This window comes from Myotis myotis, unplaced genomic scaffold, assembly GCF_014108235.1.
Source record: "Myotis myotis isolate mMyoMyo1 unplaced genomic scaffold, mMyoMyo1.p scaffold_m19_p_5, whole genome shotgun sequence".
Taxonomy (NCBI): domain Eukaryota; kingdom Metazoa; phylum Chordata; class Mammalia; order Chiroptera; family Vespertilionidae; genus Myotis; species Myotis myotis.
In genome coordinates, this window is record NW_023416357.1 from 53,451,683 (window position 1) to 53,479,639 (window position 27,957).

The window sequence follows — 27,957 nt, forward strand, 5'->3', positions numbered from 1 at the left end:
TGATGTTTCTAACTCTCTATCTCTCTCTCTCTTCCTCTCTGTAAAAAAATCAATAAAATATATTTAAAAAAACAAAACAAAAAAACTTTGGACCATAATTATATTCTTTCTTTTAATCTCCTTCATAACCATAATTCTGTTTTCAACAGCTTCAAAAGAGGAATATAATTTTGAGGAGAGAAAAAAATAAAATACCTAGTATTGATTGTTTTGGTTAAAACTATATAGAACAAATGGTCACCAACTATTTTGTTTGTTTGCTCTTAATCCCAAAATGCCAATTCAGAAATAGTTTTAGCAACTCAATTAATAACTGTAAAAAATTATAAACATTTAATATGAGGCACATTGAATTTAAATTGATGGTAAAAGGTAAATTAATAGTTGTCCATACAATTATGAATCCTTCTATTCTTTGCCTATTAAGATTTCTTTAACTTATTTTCATATATAAGTAGTTCTTGAATTTATGATTTTAGAGTATTTTTTTGCTCCTGGTGTTATATTTTACCACTTACAACTTGAGTATGAGATACTAGTATGAAGACGGTTAGATATAAATTTCTGGAAGCAGGCTCAGATACTAAAATCAAGGTTGAGAAAAAGCCTAGGCTAAAAATAAAGCTATTTCATTTTCAAAAATCAAGTCTCATTCTCTAAATAACTTATGACAGCAAATCTTGAATTATTTCATGCATATATAGCCTTATGAAAAATTATCAACAAATTGCTCCATTTTTCAATTTGTGTTTCTTCATACTGTTAGCACCTAAATTGAGTTCTCTGGAAAGAAAAGCACTTTTTATTTTAGCAAAGTTAATCTGCATTGCCAACAGACAAAATCAACAATACCTTCCAAAGATTCATAAACAATAAGATTCTAAACTAAGAGATTACTTTTACTAATGCTAATATTACATAGACAATAAAATAATAAGCTAAGAAAATCCCTTTACTAACACTAACAAATGGATAACTTTCCTACCAAAGCTTCTAGTATCCAGTGTCTTGATAAATACATGTCACACCATGAATAAAGGTTGAGTTTTCTCTAATTTTTATAGCAATTCTTTTTGTTTTTATAACAGCATGCAAGAAAGATTTCCATACTAATTATTCACTTGGAGGCCTGAAAATATAAAATCTGACTTTTATATACTTGAAACTATCAATGCAACAAAGGCATCTTAGTATGCTGTTTTTATTCCATAAAAGAAGAAAAAGATGCCTAACTAGGCTAAATGACTTTTTCTAAGTTAATGAGCAAGTTAGTAAGAGAAGTAGGACCCTAAGCCAAGGCTGAATTACAATTTATTTCCAGATATTACTTTAGAAGAAGCAACAGGGGTATTTCAGAAGAGATGACAGAGTGAGCAAAAGATCTAAGAGCTGCTCTTTTTAAATAATTTTAAAAAATTCAAATGCAATGAGAGAGAGCAAATAGGTATTTCTTTTTTTCTTTTTTTTTAATATATTTTATTGATTTTTTACAGAGAGGAAGGGAGAGAGATAGAGAGTTAGAAACATCGATGAGAGAGAAACATTGATCAGCTGCCTCCTGCACATCTCCCACTGGAGATATGCCCACAACCCAGGTACATGCCCTTGACCGGAATCGAACCTGGGACCTTTCAGTCCGCAGGCTGACGCTCTATCCACTGAGCCAAACCGGTTTCGGCAACAAATAGGTATTTCTTATCAAAGCAGGAGTGTATGTACCCCTTCTTACAAAAAGGTTATTTCCTGAAGCCTGCTTCCTCATTCCCAATTTACACGTCTCCAACTCCTATTCTTCCCAACCTTCCTTTTCTTTCCAATCCCCAGGGCTGACAATCCAAATATCTAGCTTACGCCTTTCTAATGTCTATCTAGCCAGAGGACATTTATTTGACTTAATACTGTCTATTCCATACCAGCTCTTCCCAAAGTCTCCTCCTATTAGGCATTTACTATACATATCTAGACATGGGAGAGCCTATTGACCACGTGAAATTGTTGAATTAGGACATACATATTGGAAGAAAACCTGCTGACTGTGTTTATATGCCAGGTGCTTTGCTAGTTCTTCTTTTTCAATTAGTAGCAACACTTAAGTATAGCAATCTCCTCTCTCCATTCCCCAAGCAGTAAATGATATCTTAATGAGTATATTAATTAATACAAATAATTTAATATTGACAAGACCTCTATAATAAATATTTTGCAAAACAATATTTGTAATTAGGAAAGTTTAATATTAGAAGGAATAGAAAAAATAAATTAAATATTTTTGAGAAATAAAACCAAATTTTTTCGGTTTTGATTTCATAAAGTGGGACATACCTGTGTCAGAACAAAATATTATAAAAATAGAAATACAGAATAAATTTAAAACCTAGAAAAACCTACTGAGACCATCTAGTATACCACCTTTGTTAAAGAAATAAGAAAATAACTTTTCATTAATATATTTATAGTAAGAGGATTCATGTAGTCTCGGTCTTATACTCTCCATTTCACAACAAACTCTATGTTCAAGCTTTATTCAACTAATCCCTCAATCTGGAATACCTCTCCAATCTCCAAGTTCCTCCTCATAATTGAGGACTTTATGTAAATACCAAGTCTGTTGGGAAGCATTTTTATAGAGATGGCATTAAGAGATACCTTCAATGCTTACAGTTTGGGGGTACATATCACACCATACTGAATTTGCCTGTCTCCCCATTAAACCAGAATGCACTGAGGGCAGGCACTTTGTTTTCTTCATTATTGTACTTCCCCACACTTGAAGAACAGTGCTTGCCCCTCAATAAATACTTGATGGATCTATAAATGAATTGGAAGATTGATGGAAGGATAGATGGGTGCATTTCATGGAGTTAAGAGGGTTAGAAAAAATTTTTTTCCATTTACAATTGAGTTAAAAAGAAATCACTTTCCGAAAGCTTATGTTTCTACTTTCTAGGTGCAGTTTATCCATGGAGGATGATTTTAGAAGCCTATCTACACCTCTACAGCTAAAACCAACTCAATCCCATGCCCTCTGGGTCCTTAGAATAGTTGATAATATAGAACCAGAAAAATCACTGCCAATACAACTAGATGCAGATAAAAGATCCACTCATACTGTTATAGAAATAGAATGCAGAGTGGCAGGATTTGTAGAGGAAAAAGAAGTAAACCAAAAACAAAACAATACACCAAGTAATTACCTTCTTATATCTCTACCTTCCTCACTATTAACATTCATTAAGTACTCATTATGTGACAGCTATTATAATAAGAACTTGTGTACATCATGTTCCTATTTAAGAACAGAGGAACTGAAACCATGTACTATTTTAATAGATTTAACAAAAAGAATTATGCCTTCCAATAAGCCATCATATTTATTTTTTCTTAATGAAAATTCATTTATCCCTCCATCCATAAAAAGTTTTAAAAATCAGCTTCATGCCTAGTGGTAAGTGCTTTTCATATATTTAGTCATTTCATTTTCAGGATAATCCTCTGAGTGTGCATTATTATTATAATCATTTTATGGATTAAAAAAGAAAAACAAGACTAAACAGACCAAAACACTTGATAATATAACACAATTATTAAGTCACTAAAATTAGTGACTAGAAATGTTTAAAAGGAGAATGTTTTAGGAAAGCTAAAACTGATAACTAGGAATATTTAAAAACAAAGCTTCTATACTTATCTACTACACTGTACTGCTGGGCAATGGTGAAAAATGTATGATCCCTGCCCTCAGTGAGCTCACAGTTTAGTGGGAAACAAAAGCACACCTATAATATTTGACAAAATAAGATTACTATTAAAATTCCAGTTGTTAACAAGGTGCAGTGTGGTTCACATATCCTAAACAAAGTAAAAGGGTATTTCTTAAGCTATAGTGTATAGGAGGCTTAACTGTATCATTCTTGTACATGAAAAAAGTAACAAATTGAGTTGTGGAAGCTTAAAATGAGACGACATGGCTTCCTTCTAAATGCTCTTTGAAACAATTCTTAAGGTAAAAATTGTCATAATTCAAATGTATCCTTAGGGATTAAACAGAAAAAAATGAATTAAGGCTATATCTACAATTTATCTATGTATATAAAATAGAGAAATATGCTCATTAACCGGGACGCTGTAATGGGTGGACCGGACAGGAGGTTGCGTGCAGCGTCAGGGGCAGGGCAGCAGGGGCCTCTGCGCCTGGGCTGGGGGAGGGCCTGATCAGCAGCGGCCGCAGTTGCTTCAAGGGCCGGAGAGGGAAGCAGGGCCAGACCAGCAGTGGTCGGGCTGCTGCGGGGCCCAGGGAGCAGGCAGGGCTGACCGGCAACTCGAGGATGGGCGGCACCTCGTGATTTCGAATCGCGCGCTGGGCTCCTAGTTATATGTATAACTAGAGGCCCGGTGCACAAAAATTTGTGCACTTGGGGGGGAGGAGGGTCCTTAGCCCGGCCTGTGCCCTCTCGCAGTCTGGGACCCCTCGGGAGATAACGACCTGCTGGCTTAGGCCTGCTCCCGGGTGGCAGAGGGCAGGCCCAATCCCTAGGTGCAGCCCCTGGTCGGGCTCAGAGCAGGGCCGATTGGGGAGTTGGGGCGCCTTCCCCTGTTATGCACAGAGCAGGGCAGATTGGGAGGTGGCAGTTTCAAGCTGCCTGGCTGTCGGCCGCCATCTTGGCTGGCAGTTAATTTGCATATCTCCCTGATTAGCCAATGGGAAGGGTAGCGGTCGTACGCCAATTACCATGTTTCTCTTTTATTAGATAATATTCCTTTTCAAAAGCAATCTTAAATCCTACTGCTATGGTATTTATACAGATTTGAGCATCACAAAGAACACATACAATAAGTCAACACCATTCTCTCTCTTATAAAATTGTTTCTATAGTATGTTGCAGCAAAATGATTCAGTTGCAGAGTAAAATTAAAATTTCTAATTGGCATACTCTAACAGCTAAAACTCCTCTCCAGCTAAATGAACTAATTCATTTAATTTAGTCATCATAAAATACAAACACTGCACTAGTTTTTAATTTTCAATGTTAACTTTATGATTTTACTATACCAAAATAATAAAAGGAGGAGCCTTAAGAAATTATTGGGTCACCCAGCCAGAGTAGCACAGTTGATTGAGCATCGTCCTGTTCATCAAAAGGTTGTCTGTAGGATTTCCAGTCAGTCATGGCATATGCCTGGGTTAAGGTTTTGGTTCCGGTCAGGGCACATCTGGAAAGCAACCAATCAATGTTTCTCTCTCTCTCTCCCTTCCTTCTCTCTAAGATCAATAAAAATATTTTTTTAAAAAAATTATTGTGTCAGTATTCTTCATTGTTTATAGTATTAACCATCTCAAAATACATTTTCTTTTTAAAATTGACTCATGGCTTTAAACTTGTTAATGTGTTGTTAACAAGTAAATGCTTCCTACACAACTCAATTTCTTTTCCCTCTAAAGTGAACACTGCAAATTGCCTTGGATGGGTGATAATGAAAAAGCAACACCATTTATTAATTTTGTATAAGTTATCCTCCACCCCTGAGATTCCTTGGAGGGGAAGAACATGTCTGAATTTCACCATACAGTGCCACAGGCAGAAAGTGAGAGAAACTAAACAAATACATCATGGAGGAAGGGAAAATGCCTGCAGCAGCAAATGACTTACTACATACCTCTCTATACTGGCTTTGATGTTCTAATTTGTTAATTTCTGAGGAAAAGACAATTACCAATAGTTTAAGTTTGTTCTGAAAGAAGTAGCTAACTTCTTTAAATTTCTGATCACAAACAATACACACTGTTCAAAAGGGCAATACATTTTCAAACCATTACAATACAAGTAAATATGCATGAGAAGCTCAACAAAAACACATTGTCTCACTATCAGAAAATGCAAACTAAGAAGAACATTTTAAGAAAGTTTAAAATGATTCTTGGCATGTGTTTCTCTGGAAAAAATGTACTCTTAAATATTTTCAAGATCAATTCATATAAAGATAATTTTATTCAAATATGCAGCTCATGGTATGAATAAGTAAGTACTCATTTCCCAAGAGAATTGACAAGTCTTTCAAATAATGGTTTTTTAAAAAAATCAACTCTACTGGGTTAGCAATTTGGAATTTTGACATACACAGAAATTTGTAAGTGTGTTTGTGTATATAATACAAATGTTTCAAACACACCCATTTTTAATAATGAAATAAATTGATCCTTAGTAATGTGAGTTACTATTTAACATAAAACTGCACTTTAACAGAAATACATAGGTGCTATACATATAAGTTCATTATCTTAATTTTAACTAAGTTTGCAACTATACAAGTAACCATAAAAATAATATTTTAATAGAATTGCTTTAAACAGGCATAAAGATAATAAAATTCTTTTAAAAGCTTCAGTCACACTACTAAATATCAACAAACTGTAAAAATTATTTAAAAAGCAATGGTCTTATTTATCAAAAGGAGCAAGGTTGAATTGCTTGCTTATATTTTCTCTAATTTTTCAAGTTAAGTTTTCTTTGGAGATACACTTGTATTATTTATCACTATCACTGTGTTATTATAGAAACAAAAGGTCAAAAAAGAGCTCCTTACAAATTTAATTTTTTCCACTGACGTTATGAGAATATTTTATTCTGTAGTACTGATTTAAAAATAATAAATTGTGCAATAACTTTTTTTCATCCAGAATTTAAATTATAGCATATATGTTCATTTTTTAAACTCTAGGTAAAACATAACAGTCTGCTATGCTTATTCTTATTTAATAGGTTTCTGTATGGTATTCCTAACCTAATTAATTGGCTTAAATTTTATGATCTTCTTAAATCAAATATGAATACCCTAAAAATGATATCAGGTTTTTTTTAATTGCATAATGTATACCTAACACAATACTACTGTGTGCTTTTTACTAACACAATAGTATTTGTCCTTTTTATATTTTATTAATACTAATTATTATTAATAACACTTCAAGTTTCATGAGACATACTCATCCCTGTACTGTATCCATTTCATAAACAAGATACGTTCTCCTTTTCAATAAGGATTATGAACAAAAAGCAGCAACATAGCTCTTAAGATTGCTGACATCTGAATACACACATGACAGTAGAGGGATACTGATTTAACTTACATTTGAAGTAAACTAATAAAAGTTTAAAGTTTATTTATTTTAAAATATAAAAGAACACGATTCTAAATATACAAAGTATGTCAAGGTACTCCACCTAATTCTTACAACACTTCACTACAAACTTTTAATAGTGATTTGTTTTATGTCCAGGAAAAAGAATTAAAATACAGGCCTACTACTATCCAGAATTACTGTTGAAATTCAGTTTTAATTTAAGAACATTATATTGCAAATTTTAAAAAAGTAATTAATAGCTGTCTTTTTCAGATTAAATCTTTAATTTATAATTAGGCATTAGTTACAATCTATAAAGATATCATTTAGAAATAGGCAACTTATCTAGAAATTAATATTTTAAAATATGCCTTTTACTTAGATCATATAAATAGTTGAATAAAATCACCACCAAATAACATCAGGAGCATGAAATGCTACCAAACAATGCTCCTGGAAACTAATAAATGCACTTAACATTATTTTATTTTTAAAAAATCTTATCTTAATGATTATGTAAATGTCACACATTTACTCTAATGTTTGGTGACTTAAACTAATGTGCAAACTACAGTTTCATAAAAAAATTACTTACCATTCCTAATTTACTGTTTCAATGATTTCAAGTAAAAGTTTAGACTATTTCCTATGAGTAAAGGAAAACACTCTTTCCATTTATTTCTCCTCAAATTAAAATAACTCAGGGGATAAACCAATAAATACTGGAAGTTATCATTTAAAAAAATTATGTTCGATATAAACAAAAGTGTAGTCTAAAAAACAAAAGAAATTCAAAGTATAGTGAAAAATGCAAAGCTGACTATCTTTAATCTTTTCTTGTTAAACCTAGGCTACTCAAGAACTGTCAACTAATTATTCCATTTTATTGATGACATTTTCCTCTAGGGAAGTTATTTTAAAAGTTTAACCCTGGAGCAAGTCATGGCTTCTCCAATCTTTGAAAGTGTCCAGAGCATTGATTATAACTGCAGGAGGTGTTACCTTCTACCCAGAGAATCTCACCCTGCACAATCTTACACACTCTCTCACTCCCAAAACAGCTTTGATTCTGCAATTCAAACTGCTTCAGCTGATATTAAAGGAAGGACCACAGAAAAGGAATCAGCAGTTAAAACGAAATAAAAAGCGGGGAAATACAGATCATGGATATAACGGCACAAAGCTCAAGAGAAAAGCAGATTTGAAAAACACATCAGAGTGATTCCAAAAAGAACAACATGACAGAAATTAAACAAGATTTTTATGTTTGCCTTCTATGCATTTGAATTCATCTCAACCTCCATTGAAATTCTGATCATACACAAACCCCAAGGCTTTTGACATACTTTTAAAACCCATACCCTCTCTTTCTAAGTCTCCAGAGTCACTTTTTAGGTAGGAAAAAAAGAAAAAAAAAGAAAAGAAAAAAAGTAACTCAAATGTGCATCTAATAAGACTAAATTATAATTAAATTATAACCAATATTTTCTCATGTAAAAATGGTGCCTCATTGTTTTAAAATTCAGTATTTTTCCTCTTGCACTTAGTGAAAAGGCCTCTGTCTATTTTATGTTATTTGACATTAGGTATAAACATAGGTACAGGAATAAATATTAAACGTAAGAGGCCTGTAATATTTTCCCTGGGATGACTTCAGGATATCCAGGTGCTCTATGCTATTATAGCTTCCTCTCCACTTGACTAAAGAAAATATATACTTAATTAGTTTATTAGTTCAGTATTAGAGAACAATGTAGATGCAAAGAGCTATCACAGAATGGCTTAATCACATGTATTTCAGAAACAGTGACCAAAATTCCAGAAAGTAATTGGATTTTCAAAACTGAATGTAGTCCCTGCCCCCCTCCTCCTCCCCATTCAGTCATGACAGGGCCAGAAGGTAATGATATATCTGCCATTGATGCAACCAGCAGACCTGTCTTCTGTCAAGAGTTGAAATCATAAAGGAATAAGCTGCCGTTAACAACCTCTCTCCAAACACTAGAGCTGTCATTTCATTGTTTTCTTTTGCTGGCATGGGGGCTGGTGTGACCTCATATACCTTGTCAGTTCAGTAATGTGCTAAGCTTTTAACCTTTCCTGGAATTCTTGACTTGAACCATCTTTGATGAAGTCTATAATGTAACAACTTAAAATATTTTCTTTAGTTAATTTGGTTTCTTTCAAAGTTTACTTTTATTTCTTTTTATTATTATTTTCTTAAATAGTTTTTTCCCGGAAAATTTCAAAGTTTACTTTTAAAATTTGGAATTAGTGCTGTTGATTTCAACCTACAGTTTAGTAGTCCATATTTCGAACAGGAATAAAATTTGCATTTATTTTTAAAAAGTCTGAAATGTAAATTTTTGTAGTCTAAATTCTGCCAGTCTTTAATGGGAAAAAGCAATAATTATTTAAAGAAGTTGTTTGCAATTTTATAATAAAACATTAAATTCTTTTAGAAATGGTTAATTGAATAATATTCCTGTAATATATTTTAGAAATATTTTCTTAAACTGTTTTTTGTGTTTTTTTCAAGAAAAACAATTTTAAATATGATGTTACATGCAATAAACACCAATTATTCAAGAAAAATGATCTTACATATAATATTACATGCAATAAGTATTAATATTTCAAGAATAAAAGGATTTTAAGCATATTACCAAAACTGTACTAATATAGTATGGTATCACAGAAGTTGTAGGAAATACTAAAAATCTGCAAATAACAGGATTACTTCTATTATATTCTAGAATATTTTCCCCCCCTCTGGCTCTATTTTTGTTCATCAGTTTATGTTGTTCATTATATTCCACAAATGGGTGAGATTGTATGACATTCATCCTTCTCTGACTTGCTTTATTCACTGAGCATGATGCTTTTAAAGTCTATTTTGTTGGTTATGAGTATTGCTTTACCAGCTGTATTTTTTCTTTTCCATTCGCATGGAAAATTTTTCCCATCCCTTCACTTTCATCCTGTGTGTTTCTTTTGTTTTGAGGTGGGACTCTTGTAGACAGCATATAGTTGGGTCATGTTTTTTTTATCCATTCAGCTACCCTACACCTTTTGATTGGAGCATTTAATTCATTTACATTTGGGGTTATTATTGAGAGGCATTTATTTATAGCCATTTTAATTCTGTATGGCTAGGTTTCTCACATGTTTCTTCTCAGCAATCCCTCACAGCAATCGCTTTAGCATTTCTTGTAATGATGGCTTGGTGGTGATGAACTCCTTTAGCCTTTTTATTTTATTTTTTTTTTTGTCTGGGAAGCTCTTTATTTGACCATCTATTTTGAATGATAGTAATCTGGATGTAGTTATATTGGTCTCAGATCCTTGCTTTCCATTACCTTGAGTACTTCATGCCATTCCCTTCTGACCTGTAGAGTTTCTGAATAGAAATCAGGTGCGAGCCTTATGGGAACCCCTTTGTAAGTAACAGTTTTCTCTTGCTGCCTTTAAGATTCTCTCTTTGTCTTTATTTTTTTGCATTTGAATTATGATGTGTCTGAGCATGGGTCTATTTGGGTTCTTCTTGTTTGGGGTTCTCTGTGCCTCCTGAATTTGTGTAATTTTTTTCCTTTACCAGGTTAGGGAAGTTTTCTACCATTATTTCTTCAAACATCTTCTCTATGCCTTTCTCCCTTTCTGCCTCTTCTGGCACACCTATTATTCTGATATTGTTACGTTTCACATTGTCCCACAGCTCCCTTGAGCCATCGTCCTGTTTTTAATTGTTTTTCTTTTTGGTTAATTGAGTGATATTTTCAACTGTCTTCTAATTCACGGATTGGATCCTCAGCTTCCCCTAATCTGCTGTGTATTCCTTCCAATGTGTTCTTTATTTGTGTTATGTCATTCTTTATCTCAGACTTATTTTTTCATAGTTACTGTATCTTTTTTCATACTGTTAAGCATTTTTAACATCATTACTCTGAACTCTGTTTCAGATAAATTTCTTATCTCTGCCTCATTTATCTCTTCTTCTGGAGAATTCACTAGTTCTTTCATTTGGGGGTTGTTCTTTGTTTCCATTTTGGTTGTCGATCCTCTATACCAGTGGTCGGCAAGCTGCGGCCCCTTGAGTGTGGCTCTTCCACAAAATACCACGTGCAGGCATGCACGTACAGTGCGATTGAAATTTCGTGGCCACACTCAAGGGGCCAAAGAGCCGCATGTGGCTTGCGAGCCGCAGTTTGCCGACCACTGCTCTATACCACTCAATCTCTAGTGCAGGGCAGTGTTAAAGGCTGTTTCTGACTAATTGGGTCAGGCAAACACTCAAAGCCTCCAGAAACTGCCTCTGTCTACAGACTAACAGGATTCGGACTTGAATTGCCCCCAGGCCATCTTCCTCAGGTGTGGTGAAGAGTTTTTTTTCAACAGGGTGGGGCAGCTGCTTCTGCCTGGAGGCTTATTGTTACTTTTAATCTCTCAAGTGGCCTCAGGACAAGGTGTTTACCAATAGGGTGTGTGGACTGTTTTCCCCCCAGGCAAGGCAGATGTCTACATGGGAAAGATGTCCTTACTTGTGTGAGGGAATGACTCAGCCCAGGAAACTTGTGGAGTCTGCCTTCTGAGCTCTATCCCCCGAGTCCCCAGTCCTGGGTTCTGCTCACACAGCTCCAGTCCACTTTACCCTCCCTCTGCCAGAGCACAAGGTGGGTGGCTCCACAGGAAATTTTTGTGCATTGGCCCTTTAAGAGGGTGCCTGAACTTTCAGCTGCCACTCCCTGGCACACAGCACCCCACAGCTTTTCACAGCTAGATGTTATGTGGGTACCCTCTCAGTTTGGTGCTCTCTGCTGGGGAGCCCAGCTTTGGGATTAGATCCCAGAGTTCTCAGTGGCACCCCCCAGAGCTGAGATATCTCTCCGGAACTTCAGTTGCTGTCTGTGGGTGCCTTGCGAGCCCTTTTGTGCCTCCACCCCTCCTACCAGTCTCTATGTTGTCTCCACCTTTGGTCTTTGGATACCAGGGTTTTCTCCTGTGAATTTTCCATTGATTATTCAAAAAGCCTTTCTGTATTTCAGTTGTAATTCCAGCTTGTTCCTGGGAGCATGCCGTGCAGCATCTTCCTACTCTGCCGCCATTTTTAATCTTAAAATGTTTTAAATTAAAATTATAAATGTAATAACTGCTCAAAGTAAAAAAGGAACAAAAGAATTAAATAGAAAAATTGAAAATGAAAAGTAAAAGAAAAAAAATCTCATTTTTTTTACATAAACGCTAAGAACATTAATATATATCCATGTAGTTTTATGTGTATGCAAGTATAATTTTTAACAAGTAATCTCATTCTTGTGTTTTAATTTGATAATGTTTAGACATCACTCCATATGAACGAACACACATAAATAAACTACAATTCATTCTTCTTAATAACCAGTCTTCTACAATATGACTATATACCATAATTTAATCAAATAGCTCCCTACTGTGAGTACTGAGGTGGTTAGAAGTATTTGCAGTATTACACACTACTGTGATTAGGATTCTCATACATATACAAGGTGTCCCCAAAAATGTGTACACGCTATATATAACAGCTGATAGCTCAATTTTGAAAATGAAATGTTTTTTAATAAACATTGCCTTTATAATTATTCAAAGTGTGTGTACACATTTTGGGGGACAATCTATACTTTGTGGCTACTCTAGAGTAAATTTCTTCAAATGGAATTTAGGGTCAAAGGTACACATATTTAATTTTGGAAAATATAACAAAACTGCCATCTAAAAAGATTGCTTCAATTTACATTCCCACAAATATCTAAACTTAGTATATCATAAAATGTATTACCAATTTATATGCCAATTTTATATATTGAAAAGTGGCACCTTGTTTTAACAAGCATGTCTTTAATTCCACAAATACTTAAATGACTATAAAAACCATAAAAGCATATAAATCAATTTAACAAAAGTATATTTAAAAGTTCTGAAGAAATTTTCATGTTCTTGAGGCTTCTGAGACCTTAAAAATACATCTCCTGGCAAATTATATGCTGCTTGCACTACATAAATGCTAAATAATTTCCTATAAGCTACTAGATGGCATTGCTATTGTTAAAAATAAAAGCTATGCTCTAAATTGTTATGGTACTTCTTGTTACAATCAACTAACCATGGAAAACCCACTAGAAAGAATCCTATCACATTTCCAAAGTAGTTGCTCAACTATTTTGTCAACTACTTATGTTGAAATAGCAAGAGCTTGCAGTACTTAGTTGGAAGACTTTGAATGCAAGGTAATAGTTACAAAAATGTTACCAAAATTTTTTTACTCAAATATTGAAAAAAAACAACAAAAACTATACCCTCTTTTTAGATACCCATCTATAATGGTCCTATGTACATTTAAAGAAAAAAATCCTAATATTGCAATCAATCAGTTTTATAAATGGGCCCATCGAAAAAGGAGAGAAAACCCAAAGTGAATTAAGAGGAATCAGAAAGTCAACAGACAGAATAGAAAAGTTAAAGCTGTAGCTTATTAAAAGAGAAGCAAGTGATTTAAAAACTAAAAAGCTCTAAATCAACTTTTAAAGTATGTGATTCATATCAAAGTTAAGCAACACTTTATATATTCTTTAATTAGTCTCCTTACATTCATATTGATATCTAAAACAAAATCCCAAAATATTCTAGTGTGATGAATATTGCCACATAAGGATGTCTCCTGGGGTCTACATAGCACATGTTATATAGAAAATTAGTGTTATTTGTTTTAAAATTATATGAGTTGTAATTATATGACTGTCACTGGAACAACCACATAAGAAACGTACTTAAAATGTTATACTTTAGATTACCACTATTCCTTCCACAAATCAGAGTAAAGTATTAGTCTAAAAGGTAGGAGTGATATTAACCTAATAAAATGCTATACGTTAGATTGTCACTATTTCTTCCACGGATTACAGTAAAATAGTTTAAAAACGTGGAGTTGCCCTAACTGGTTTGGCTCAGTGGATAGAGCGTCGGCCTGTGGACCGAGGAGTCCCGGGGTTCAATTCTGGTCAAGGGCACATGCCTGGGTTGCAGGCTCGTTCCCCAAAAGTGGGTGTGCAGGAGACAGCTGGTCAATGATTCCCTCTCATCATTGATGTTTCTATCCCTTTCTCCTCTCCCTTCCTCTCTCAAATCAATAAAAATATATTTTTTTAAAAAAACTTGGAGTGGTATTATCTCATCAGGACAAAATAAATGGGAAGGGAGAGACTAGAGGATACAGATGCCAATAAATTTTTGAAAGACTATAAGCTGGTGGAACACTCTTTGTATTACAGCATAAATTCAAACTTAATTCCCACTGGAGGGGAATAATGACAAGAAGCATGCCAACTTACAGAATTTCAGAATAACTCAGAAATTGGGGTGTCAGTTATCTTGGTAGCCTTGAGTTAAAAACAGAGGCACTTAGTTGTGAATTCACATAAGGTAGTTAACTCCAATCCACACACACACACACACACACACACACACACACACACACAAGCAAACCCCCAAACAAAAAACAAAATAACATTGTGCAGCCAGCTCTGCAAGAGATAAGAGGTTTTTCCTTCAGAGAAACATATTCAGAACATGAAAGGAGAAGAAAGCAACACAAAGCTCGATCAGGTGTACTATGTAGAAGTCTACAAAGTAAATAAAGAGTTCCATACACCAATATGATAGAAGAACTTTAAAAATTCTATAAAAGGATTTTTAAAAAAAGTAGGTAACATCCCAGAAATCAGAGCCAAAACAGATGGAAAAGAAAGTATATACAATTAGATAAGACAGATAAGAAAATTAGAGACTCTATCCAGAACTCCCAAACCGTATGCTAAAAGAAAGATTTAAATTATCAAGAAACACCACAATTTCTTTCTCAGAACTGAGAATCACGAGATAAAAAGTAATCATCACCAACTGCCCAACACAACGAATCAAAAAAAACCACCAAAAACAAACCCATACTAAAGCATAGGACATTTCTTAAAACCAATATAAAGAAGGAAAAGAGGCCTCTATAGAGGAGAACAAAAGGATTCAAGATCAGAATGGTACTAGACTTTCCAATTAAACCTCTGAAAACTAGAAGACAATGAAACAAAGCCTTCAAATTTCTGAATGAAAATGATTTTTGAAGTGGAGTTCCATACCTAGTTGAATTATTAAAATAAAGTGAAGATGTAAAATAAAGGCATTGTTTAGAAATAAAAGCTTTAAAATTTTATCTTGTATTCACTCTTTGATGACTCCAACAAAATGAGGGCATAGATCCAAAAGCAAGGGTTAATTAGATCCAGGAAACAGGTCAAACATAAGACAAAATCAAAGGGGAGTCCTATGATGAGAGAGAAAGGAAGGCAGGTTTAGAAAGTGACCAGTCAAGACTGGAACAAAAGTCCACAGAATTCCAAGAGAGTCCTCTAGAAGAACCTGAAACTAGAAGATTATCTGACAAATTTGACCATGTAAAAAATTACTGACTAATCAAGAGCTGAATAATTATTACAAAAAAATAATTATAAAAACCTATGAAATTAATTCCATAAAAACAAATATAGCAAAAATGAAAAGTAATCATAGTACCTACATGGCTAAGCCATAAGCAATATTAAAGTAGTAGTATTATAAAGTTTGATTGCTGATTTAATTTAAAAACTGTTTATCCATAACAGAAAATGAGTGATATATCAAGAGACAGTGCTATAATTCTAAATGTTAAATAGCAAATATAAGTAAAACTAAAAGTAATGAGAGTGATTATATCTAGGGAACAGAACTAATAGGTGGGAAAAATATTAGGAAAGGATAATCATTATTTTGATATATGCCTTTGGCTTTTACTTGACTTTTAAGATTATATGCATGCAGAAAAGAAAAAAATAAAACAAGAGAAAAAAAAGATTATATGCATATATCCTTTGATGTTCTGCAGTTTATTTTAATAAAAAGTGGTTTTATTTTTTTTTTTTAATTTTTTATTGAACTTATAGGGATGACATCTATATTAATGAAAGGGTAATATGCTAATTAGACCAGATTGACTGGATGTCTTCTGGACGTCCTTCCGGACAAAGCTGCAGCAGCTGCGAGGGCCAAGGAGGGCCGGCAGTTGCAGTGGCCAGCAGTGGCAGTAGCAGCGGTATGATGGGGGTGGCACCTTCCCCTGATCGGCCTGGTTGCCTCCTGCAGATGAAGGCCAGACTGCGGCTTAGGCCCCCTCCCTGTGGGAAGCAGGCCTCAGCCGTCAGTAGGACATCCTCTGAGGGCTCCCGGACTGTGAGAGGGGGCAGCCGAGATGAGGGTCCTCCCCTCCCAGTGCACGAATTTTTGTGGACCGGGCCTCTAGTTGGTTAATAAAATTATATAGATTTCAAGAGTACAATTCTACAATACATCATCTGCATATTGTATTGTACCCCAACTTAAGTCTCTTTCCATCAACATTTATTCCCCCTTTACCCTCTTCTATTTCCCCCCACCCCTTTAGCTCTGGTAATCACCATACTGTTATCTGTGTCTATGATTTTTTTTTGCTTAATCCCATCACCTTTTCTACTCAGCCCCATCAATCCCCATCCCTTCTGACAGCTGTTAGTCTGTTCTCTATATTTATAAGTCTGTTTCTATTTTGTCTGTTTATTTTGTTCATGAGTTTCCACATGTAAGTGAAATCATATGGTGTTTGTCTTTCTCTGACTGGTTTATGTCACTTAGCATAATACTCTTCAGATCCATCCATCCTGTTGTAAAAGATTTCCTTCTTTTTTATGGTCACATAGTATTCCATTGTGTAAATGTACCACCGTTTTTTTAGTTACTCATCTATGGATGGGCATTTGGGCTGTTTCCAGATCTTGGCTACTGTAAATAATGCTGCTATGACCATAGGGATGCATATATTCTTTTGCATTGGTGTTTCGAGATTCTTAAGATATATTTCTAGAAGTGGGATTGTTGGGTCAAAAAGGCAGGTCTGTTTTTAATTTTCTGAGGAAACTCCACACTGTTTTCCACTATCGCTATATCAATCTGCATTCCTACCAGTAGTGTACTGGGGTTCCTTTTTCTCCATACCTGTCCACCTGCCCTGACCCCCACCCCCAACAAACACAGAGCAGCCCTTGAAGAACTACCAGAGAAACACTATGAAAAGGTAAAACCCAAATAATAAAATCATTTTATCTGCACTAAAAAGAAATATTATTTTAAAATATTCAGCATGTAGAAAATTACCACAATAAAGTTCATATTCAGTTACTATAAAAGAATAAAGTATATATATAAATTAAAAATTTCAAAGTACATAACATACTGAATATACTAAATACTAAAAAAGTATTTAGAAATCAGCTTCTTCTTATTTTTTTTCAAGGAATCATGAGTTGCTATGATTGAGAAAAGAAAGAAAAGAAAAGAAAAGAAAAGAAAAGAAAAGAAGAGAAGAAAAGAAAAGAAAAGAAAAGAAAAGAAAAGAAAAGAAAAGAAAAGAAAAGAAAAGAAAAGAAAAGAAAAGAAAAGAAAAGTCAATGAAACGTTATCTCCAAAACACTATTCCTACTTACAAGAAAGAACAAGATGACCGACTATTCTAAAGTCACTGACAAACTTGCTCCCTCCTGTTTGGGATATTAACAGATAGTCAATTCAAAGATGTTTGGTATGGATTCCCACAGACACCTTTCACCTCAAAAAACCTTATGCAACAATAAAAAAAAATCAAGAATGGGAAAGGCTTAGTTGATATTGTAGCAGGAATAATATAATTACATAGAGTATTTCACTTAGCTCTCAAACATACAAACATCTGATTTTCTTTACTCAATTAAATTTTCAAATATTCACTGAATTGTGATCACTTTTCATGTATAATGTAAAAATACATCAACAAGGTCTGTTCTAACCACAAACTACTGTTCATATCCTGAAGTATGAAACAGTTTAAATAATATTTCATGTGAGTTACTTAAATATAAACCTCAGTATTTTAAGTTAAATTCTACTAAAAACACACCAGTGAAGTTTGAAACCAATCAAAAGTAGTAATGTCTTTATGTTCTTTGCATATACATAAAGGCTGAAAAAAATATACAGTTTACCTAAGAAATTCTATCTACAGCATTTAAAAGCCTCAAAATCTATTAACCAAAATATTCTTTAAGAGTTGGGTTGGGCCTTAAATACAACTGACCCTTGAACAACATGTATTTGAACTGCACAGGTCCACTTATATGTGAATTTTTTTTCAATAAATATGTATAGCAGTGAAGTACTTTTTTTTCCTATAATTTTCCTAAAAATATTTTCTTCTCTGTAGCTTAATTTATTGCCAAGATTCAGTATACAAAACATATGCAAAATATGTGTTAAGCAACTGTTTATGTTATAGGTAAGGTTTTGGTCAACAGTAGACTATTAATAGTTAAGTTTTGAGTGAGTTAAAAGTTATATACAGATTTTTGACTGCACATGGGGTGGGCATGGGGTAACAGTGGCCCTAATGCTCAGATTGTTCAAGGGCCAACTGTATTAACATTTCAGAGTTAACAAAGTAGAGAACATATTACCTTTGACCTTTGTAATTAATAATCAGTGTATCAAAGAATTCCTTCCCAATTTTAATTACAAAAATAAACCTTACATTTTTATATTATACAAGATGCCACTTTACTTTTATTCTGAAGCAAAACTCTATTTATATGTAAAAAAAAATCCATACTTGGCAAAATTTGGCTATTCAACAAAGCCTAAGAATAAGTCAATAAAACAAAAAGTAGCCTAACAGTTAGATATTGAATACTAGGCCAGAAAAAAAACACCACAATTTCACTATTATAGGAAAGGAAACCTTAAACATGATTTTAAAATACCAATTTCTAAAAGAAATGGACTTTAAAAGATTTAAATTCAAAATAGTAATTCAGTAAATACTGCAAAATTTACCATTTTGTATGTATGTTATACACTTAAAGCATTTTATATGTGCCTCTAAAGAGTATTTTTCAAAGAAATAATTTTAAAATACTGAGTTATTCCATCTCTTCTTTAAAAGAATAAAAGATTAATTTAAAGTAGCAGATTTCCTTTAGTTTCTGACATCATTAAACTAAATAGGAAAAGGTTTACAAAAGCAGTCACATTTTTTTCAGAAGTATTTCAATCTTATTGATAAGTAGTTGGTAGTTTAAGTGATATTTAAAATAATAATAAACAAAAAAATTAAGAATAAAAAATATTCATTTCAAGGACATTATCTAAATTTTTATACACCTAAGATATTTTGTTTTTATTGTAACTGCAAAATAATGCAGAACAATTTTTCATTACAAATAAATAATAGTTTAAGGATAAGAGCATGTATAGGAGATACGTTAGAAGAAACATTTTAAAATAAACTATAAACATAATAAAGCAGAGCTATAAAATGACCCCCCAAAAAATATAAAAGAAAGTGCACTTACATCCATAGCTCTCTTAATAAATGGTATCTGTGTGCCACTGTCCAGATCTTCATTTATAATAAGCCTTCTAGCCCACTGACCTGCCCTGACAACACCACTACCATGAATTAAAACCATCAGTTTCTGTGGATTTGTCAAAGCATCCTCACTCATAAAGATAAAACTCTTTGGTTCACTCTCAGAGGCATCTACCTGTAATTAAAAAAAGTTAAATAATAAATAAATGTTTATTGATCAGGCATAAATAAAAATGAAAAAAAATAATGCTTACTATAAATTTTAAAATGGTTATTATAGAATTATAGGAGTAATAAAGTTTAAAATAAAATTAAAATATTCATTAGAGAGTAACAATTACATATACAGTAGATGAGTAAAAAAAGACATGATAGTATAAAAATATGAAAAAAAATATTGGAAATATATGTCTCCTACATTATTGTTGTACTAGAGGCCCAGTGCACGAATTTGTGCACCAGTGGGATCCCTCGGCCTGGCCTGTGGGATTGGGCCGAAACCAGCTCTCCGACATCCCCTGAGTGGTCCCGGATTGCAAGAGGGTGCGGGCCAGGCAGAGAGACCTCACCAGTGCACAATCAGGGCCAGGGAAGGACAGTGGGAGGGCTCCAGGGCATGTCCAGCCCATCTCACTCAGTCCCGATCAGCCAGACCCCAGCAGCGGTTAACCTAACGGTTGGAGCGTCTGCCCCCTGGTGGTCAGTGCATGTCATAGTGCAGTGATGGCGAACCTATGACACGCATGTCAGAGGTGACACACGAACTCATTTTTTTGGTTGATTTTTCTTTGTTAAATGGCATTTAAATATATAAAATAAATATCAAAAATATAAGTCTTTGTTTTACTATGGTTGCAAATATCAAAAAATTTCTATATGTGACACGGCACCAGAGTTAAGTTAGGGTTTTTCAAAATGCTGACACGCTGAGCTCAAAAGGTTCGCCATCACTGTCATAGTGAGCAGTTGAGCAGCCTTAGCATATCATTAGCATATTATGCTTTGATTGGTTTAACGAACAACAAGACACTTAGCATATTAGGCTTTTATTATATAGGGTATTAAGTGTCATTATATATAAGAATAACTAATTTTTGAGTACTTCTATTGTCTAGATACTATGCAAAATTTTTTAAAAATATTATCTCAATCACAATACTATTAAGGTGGTACTATTATTATACTCATTTATAGATGAAGAAATTGAGATCAAGAGATTTTAAATAACTTGCCCAAGGTCACAGAGCTATTAAGTCTACCTATATATATATATATGAAGAGCCATGGGCCATCGCAACTGAATGGACGACCAAACAGGGTGAGTGGGGCGACAAGGCCGGCAGGAGGGTTAATGAGTAATGACCAAACTACTGAGCAGCAGGCTGCATGGGGCGACCAGGCCGCCAGGAGGGTTAGTGAGGGTCAACCAAACGACTGGGCAGCAGGCTGCATGGGGCGACCAGGCCGCCAGGGGTTTAGTGAGGAACGACCAAACGACTGGGCAGCATGCTGTGTGTAGTGACCAGGCCGGCAGTTGGGTAGTGAGGGGTGACCACAAGACTGAACACCAGGCTGCATGGGGCGATCAGATGGCGGGGGGGGGGGGGGGGGCAGTGAGGGGCGACCAAACAACTGAACAGCAGGCTGTGTGAGGTGACCAGGCTGGCAGGAGGGGCAGTGAGGGGCGAACAGGCCAGCAGGGGCACAGTTGGGGGTAACCAGGCTGGCAGCGGGGGCAACCAAGCCGGCAGAGGCAGGCAGTTGGGGGCGACCAGGCCAGCAGGAGGGGCAGTTGGGGGCAACCAGGCCAGCAGAGGAGGCAGAGTGGCAACCAGGCCGGCATAGGGGGACAGTGAGGGGCGACCAGGCTGGCGGGGGGGTGGGGACAGTTGGAGGTGACCAGGTCAGTGGGGGGGAGGGGGCAGTGAGGGGTGACCAGGCTGGCAGGGAGGCAGTTAGGGGCGACCAGGCCAGCAGAGGGGGGCTGTTGGGGGCGACCACACTGGCATGGGGGGCAGTAAGGGGCGACCATGCTGGTGGGAGGGGAGGCAGTTAGGGGCGACCAGGCCGGCGAGGGGTGGGGGGACAGTTGGGGGCGACCAGGTTGGCAGAGGGTGCAGTTGGGGGTGACCAGGCCGGCAGCAGAGGTGGTTAGGGGTGATCAGGCTGGCAGGGGGGCCAGTAGGGGTGATCAGGCAGGCAGGCAAGTGAGCAATTAGGAGCCAGCAGTCCTGGATTGTGAGAGGGATGTCTGATTGCCGATTTAGGCCCGATTCTCAGGAGTCCCGGATTGGAGAGGGTGCAGGCTGAGCTGAGGGGACCCCACCTTCCATGCACGAATTTTGTGCACCGGGCCTCTAGTAATTCTATAATAGAAGAATACTGCACTTAAAATAGAAACAGAAAGACCCAATTGGAGGATACACCTACTGGAAAATCATATATTACGTACAAATACCACTAAGATTTTTAAAGGTGGAGAGGAAACTATTTAAAAATTCAAAAATCTACCATTCTATGTAAACTGACTTTAAAGTTTCATTTAGAGTATGAACATAAGGTTATATAATAATTATTTAATAAGGGAATATTATTTGTGTATTCCGATACCTTACTTTATATACCAGCTATCTATGGATGAAAATTAAATATTTTTATTCATTTTGATTGTACTTAAATACTTAGGTTTAAACTAGATGATATATGATTTAGATTTGAAAGACTAAATGAAGGGATGACTCCCCAGTCATTTACTACATGCGTCACAGCAGGCACTGAGTGACATTCCTCAACAGCAGTGGCAAGTAACTAGGAATGGAAGCCTCTATGCAGCCTGGTCAGAAACAGAAACTACAGCTGTGATAGCAGGTAATACACACCCTCGAACAGAGAGGATAATCCACCTGCTATGTAATTAAATAGTTCTTCACTTCATCAATGGTGTATATCCATGCAGTCATCAAAATAAGAAATAAACAAAAACTCTAGATACCAAAAATACCCTGGATTCCAAGTATTCCCAGTCACTATTCCTGGGAGGAGAACAAAAACAAAATTCCTCTACTTCTAAAACAATCAGATTGATATAACAGAGACTTAGAAATTCATGTAAACAGAGCACAAAGGGCAATTATTTCATCAACAAAAGGATGGCCACAGAGCTTAAGAAAAAATTCCACCTTCTCAGTAAAACCTTCCCTGACCACCCCTTTTAACTAATATCCCCAAAATTCTCTAGTTCCTTTCTCTCTTTTATTTTCCTCCATACCACATGCTATGATCTAATAAATTGTATGCTTTACTTTATATATTTGTTTGTATAACTGTTTATTAACCTTCTGCTTCCTCCACTAGAATGTAAGTTTAGGAAGGCATGAACTTTTCTGTTTGTATCTAGCTACATTCCCAATGCCTAAAGGAGAGGTGGCATATTGTAGGCATTCTGTAAATAAAGGAATGAACAAACTTTTGGAATAAGTAATCTTATCAAGAATCACCAGTGACTTTCGTTAGATAAAAGGTATTTAACTAAACAATGCATCCTATAACTGGTTATAACTTGCCTGGTTCAGAAAATATATACTGAATATTAAACTAGTACATAATTATAAAGAATTTTAAAAGAGCTACACATGCTAAGAAATGAAATTATGTAACTGTATCTTTATTAGTAGTAATTAAGTATGCAGAAAGAGAGATATGAAGTGTAACAGAATCACTTTAGCTTCAATTGCATGAGATGTCCTGAGTAAACAAATTACAGTGACAGCAGGTATGATTGAAGCCACAGAGGGAAGGAAGAGGATGGGAGAAAGTGGAAAATCAAATCTAGGTAATTCCAATTTACTTAAAACCATTATAGGAAAACAGAGGAATGACTCAGTTAAAGTGGCTTTAAAAAAATAAATAAAAAAGGAAAATAGTGATAAGAAAAAAGAAAAAATTAAAAAGCAAAGTTGTCAGTGTGTAATAAAAATGAGGCCATGGAGGTTTCTAGTCATGCATTTACCAAAGAGTACCTCTAAACATACACAAATAAAAATGCCTCTTAAAGTCAGTGAGGCTTTAATGGAGCCCAGAATGCTATGGAAAAGGACATCTGTTTATCTTAGCTCTGGACTTCCCAGTAGGGGCCGAGCACTGTTTCTTTTTACTATTTGACTAAATCCCATTACCAAGAAATTCAGTCAATTTTTTAAGGAATGAAATGTTGGTAATTTAAATTCCACAGTAATCACTTTAAAACTGGAAAAGTACTTTTTTTCAGAAGATAAAAATGTGGTTTTTTAATTATAACATTTAAAATATTTTAAGGGGCTATAAATTAAGATAACCATGAATAAGCCATGTTACTTAAACATCCCGAAATGTTAACTTAAAAAATATGAGAACATTAGAAAATTCAAGGTAATGAAACTGAATTATGTAATGGTACTAATGAATAAGGAGTACGGGTAGTATTTGAGCTGGTTATTGGCTAGTATCATATCAATTTGACACAGAACTCTGACTTTGCAATTGGTAACTATAACTTACTTGTATAACGTTAATGATAATTTCCATTAGCAAAATTTCTATATAATGAGTAAAATATTTTTCTCTTCATTAACTGAAGTTTGGAAATGGCTGTTCCAAGTCCATTTATCTTCAAACAATAGTAATTCATTAAGCCGAGCTTTCATTAGGAATACATACTTATAAAGGTCATTCCAGTGTACCAACTCACTTCAAATAAGTAATAATAAATTATATCAATAAATGGGAAAGGGTAGAGAAGGGTGGTCCTTCTAATTATATTATCATTTTCAAAGAAGGATGGAAACCAGTCTTATTTTGGGGGAGGGGGGTATTAGTGTTTCTTACCTACATATATCTTATTATATTTTTCAATTACAGTTTACATTCAACATTATTTTGCATTAGTTTCAGGCATACAGCCTAGTGGCCAATCATACATCTTACCAAGTGCTGCCCTCTGTCACTTCAAGTACCACCAGGTACCACACACAATTATTACAATATCACTGGCTATATGCCCCATGTTGTACCTAATATCCCGTGTCTATTTTGTAGTATACCTTATCTCATTGTGCACAATACTTCTGAAGATTTTTACTTTTTAAAAACTATTGTACACAATGAGATAAGGAATACTAACAGCAACTTAGTATCATTTTTATCAATATCAAAACACTGGGACCTTAATATTTAAACTTATCACAGTTAACCTAAAACAAAAATCTTCTTCTGAATTGAAAACTATTTTATTTGGAAGTATGAACATTTTAAAAAATTGGACTTACTGGTATAGATATTTTTTTCAAATTACAGTCCTTTTCCAGAAGCTCATATACATACTTTGTGATGATCTAGGTAGGAAAGAAATAACACATTAAGATGCAATGTTGTTCATTATCAAATTCATATAAATTATTATCACTTATTGTTCTGAATGAGTATCTCTCTATTTTGGAATGTTCTTATACTAAATTAAGAGACTCCTTACTGATTACTTGTAATAGTTTATTTCTTGTTTCTGTGTGAATAACTATAAACCTTAATACTATGGATTAGGACCAGTTAATATAAACTCATAAATAAGGACTTCCTATTTTTCAAAACAATACTCTGTGAGCATTTTTCCCCCCAGTTATTTCTGGAATCTGTTTCCCGTATAATTTACTTACAGATATTATATCTAATACTAGTAGCCCGGTACACAAAATTCGTGCACATTAAAAGGGAATTAATTAGTGGAAATATTTTAATATTGCTATTTGCCCTTTCTTTATAATAGAAGTGTGAGAGATGAAAGGAAATTAGTAAAATGTATATGAAAATAATATATAAATTTATTAATAAATAAATAGTAACAAAAGGATATAACAACAGAGGCATGATATAAAAACAAAAAAAACATGATATAAAAACAAGTGATGCAATGACTGATAAAGTGATTAAACTTATTCTAATATCTCCCTGTATACCACATTAAGAGTGAAAACACTTTTAGAGTGCTTGACTAATTTCCCTTGTGATGAAGTATTTAGAACTTTAACTGTAACATCACATGCTCTTCAAACTCAAGAGAAAGCAACATATAACTGACCATGTGCGAAAACGGGTTCAGGTAGGAATATTCCTACCCTGTCTAGAGTTTGTCCTTGTGATTTATTAATAGTCATCACAAATGCTGGCATCACGGGAAACCGTCATAGAATCAATTTAAATGGGAGGCCAGTGTCAGATAGGGACAAATTAATTCTTGGAATCAGAACAACCTCTCCTTCTGCAGATCCTGTTAATACTTCAGCTTCGATAATGTTAGGTCGTAATCTTTTGATAATAAATCTGGTACCATTACAAAGACCCCATTTACTATTGAGATTTCTCAATAGCATGATGATTGCACCCACTTCAATTTTAATTTATGACAGGGCATTCCTGAAGGAGTAATACTACTAAGAAATTTGATGGGAAAATTTTCCTTTTCAGCATCATCTGTGGAATCAATGGAATCATCACTCAAATATGTGTGAAAATCTCCATCGAGTATATCCAAAATTTCTTCATTTAATTTTTGAACGTGCTCATTTTTTGGACAAAGAATTGCATGTTTAGATATATATTTAATATTATCTATAGCTATAGTATTTCCAAAGGTAGCTTCAATAATAGATCCATTACAAATCATTTCACAGGGGATTTCAATAATATCCATTCCTAAATGAAAACTGCTATCAAGTTTGCCATCTCCAAGTTTTACTAACCATTAACTATAAGCAGAATCCTCTGATCTCATATTTGTTGTAAGAGACAACTTTCTGAAACATTCCCAAAGACTGCAGTACTTTAAACTTGTTTGTACTATGGCCGATCGCATAGCATGCGGTACAGTACTGAGACATTGTCGAAAATCCCCTCCAAGAAGGAGAACTTTCCCACCAAATACAACATTCAAATTCATAATTTCTCTTAGTAATCTGTCTATGGCGTTATAGCATGACTGCATGCCATGGTGCATTCATCAATAATGAGAAGTTGGGCCTTTTTAATAGTTTTAGCAACTTTACTGTTTATATCGAGTCTAGAAATTGAAGTTTCATTTAATGGAATCAGTAATTTATATTGGGAATGAAAAGTGCTTCCACCGAGAAGTAAATTTGCAGCAATTCCGGTAGATGCTGTGGGTAAAACAGTACTACCACGATCTCTGATATAATGTATTAAAACTTCATAAAGATATGCCTCCATGCTCTGAGGGCCGGTTCCTGCCTCAAACCTCACCCTCATAGGAAACAGCTCGGGGAGGGCACAGCCGTTTCCAAGACAACCCCTTGCAGGACTGACTTCCTTCTGGTTGGTCGAGCCTTGGTCGTGACACTTTACACCCACGGTTTTTATATAAATAGATAATACTGTTGTTACTCTGAATCGTAACACCTCTTTTGTATTCACTGAATCAAAGAGGGAAAGGTAGTAGGTAATTCTAAATTAAAAAAAAGGATTAAGCAAAGACAGGAACCAGGTAGTATTACTGTCTGTAACATGGGTAGGCAGAAACATGGCTACCCAAAGATGTCCACATCTTAACTTCCAGAACCTGTTAATGTGTTACGTTAGATCAACAGTTCTCAACCTGTGGGTCGCGACCCCTTTGGGGGTGGAACGACCCTTTTACAGGGGTCGCCTAAGACCATCGGAAAACACATGTATAAGTACATATTGTTTTTGTGATTATCACTATGCTTTAATTATGTTCAATTTGTAACAATGAAATTGGGGGTCACCACAACATGAGGAACTGTATTAAAGGGTTGCGGCATTAGGAAGTTCGAGAACCACTGCGTTAGATGGTAAAAGAAACTCTGCAGATATGATTAATGTTAAGAATACAAGATGGGGAGATTATCCTGGGTTATCTGAGTGGATCCAATCTATAATCATGTAGCCTTAAAAGTGGAAGATTATGGAAAAACTGTGTCAGAAAAATGCAAACTGAGAAGGCCCTGATTGGCCATGTTGATTCTCAAGATGGAAGGAAATCCAAAGATCCTAGGAGGAAAGGCTGATTCAGGGCCTGGAGCACAGAAAGCGCAAGGTGAGTCAGAAAATAAAATTTTGCACCAAAAAATAAGAAAATACTGAAAGATTGATGAATAAATATTAAAAGAACACAAAACTTGCTTGATGATAAGTCATCTGGCCAAATCTAGAATTATCTATGCATCAAAATAATGATAGCCATGGATTATATAATCCATTGAATAAAATAAGAATGAATGATTCCATAATGAAATAAATAAAGTAAAAAGAAAAGGAGAAAGAAAGTTCTTTCCTGCAATAGTAT

At 34.8% G+C, this 27,957-nt stretch overlaps 1 protein-coding gene across 15 annotated transcripts in view; it reads right to left on the reverse strand.

Moving 5' to 3' along the window:
- Window positions 1-27,957, reverse strand: part of FAM172A (family with sequence similarity 172 member A) — a 382,386-nt gene that overhangs the window by 271,326 nt on the left and 83,103 nt on the right. For 12 of the 15 annotated variants that reach the window (XM_036309830.1, XM_036309823.1, XM_036309832.1 and 9 more), the window contains 2 exons: window positions 24,911-24,976; window positions 19,591-19,782 (listed from right to left, as the gene is read on the reverse strand). The exons of 1 other annotated variant lie outside the window; for it this stretch is intronic. In XM_036309830.1, the coding sequence (XP_036165723.1) occupies window positions 19,591-19,782; window positions 24,911-24,976 (258 nt within the window). The remainder of the gene's footprint in view (window positions 1-19,590; window positions 19,783-24,910; window positions 24,977-27,957) is intronic. 2 more of the 15 variants (XM_036309836.1, XM_036309829.1) reach the window with 1 other exon arrangement.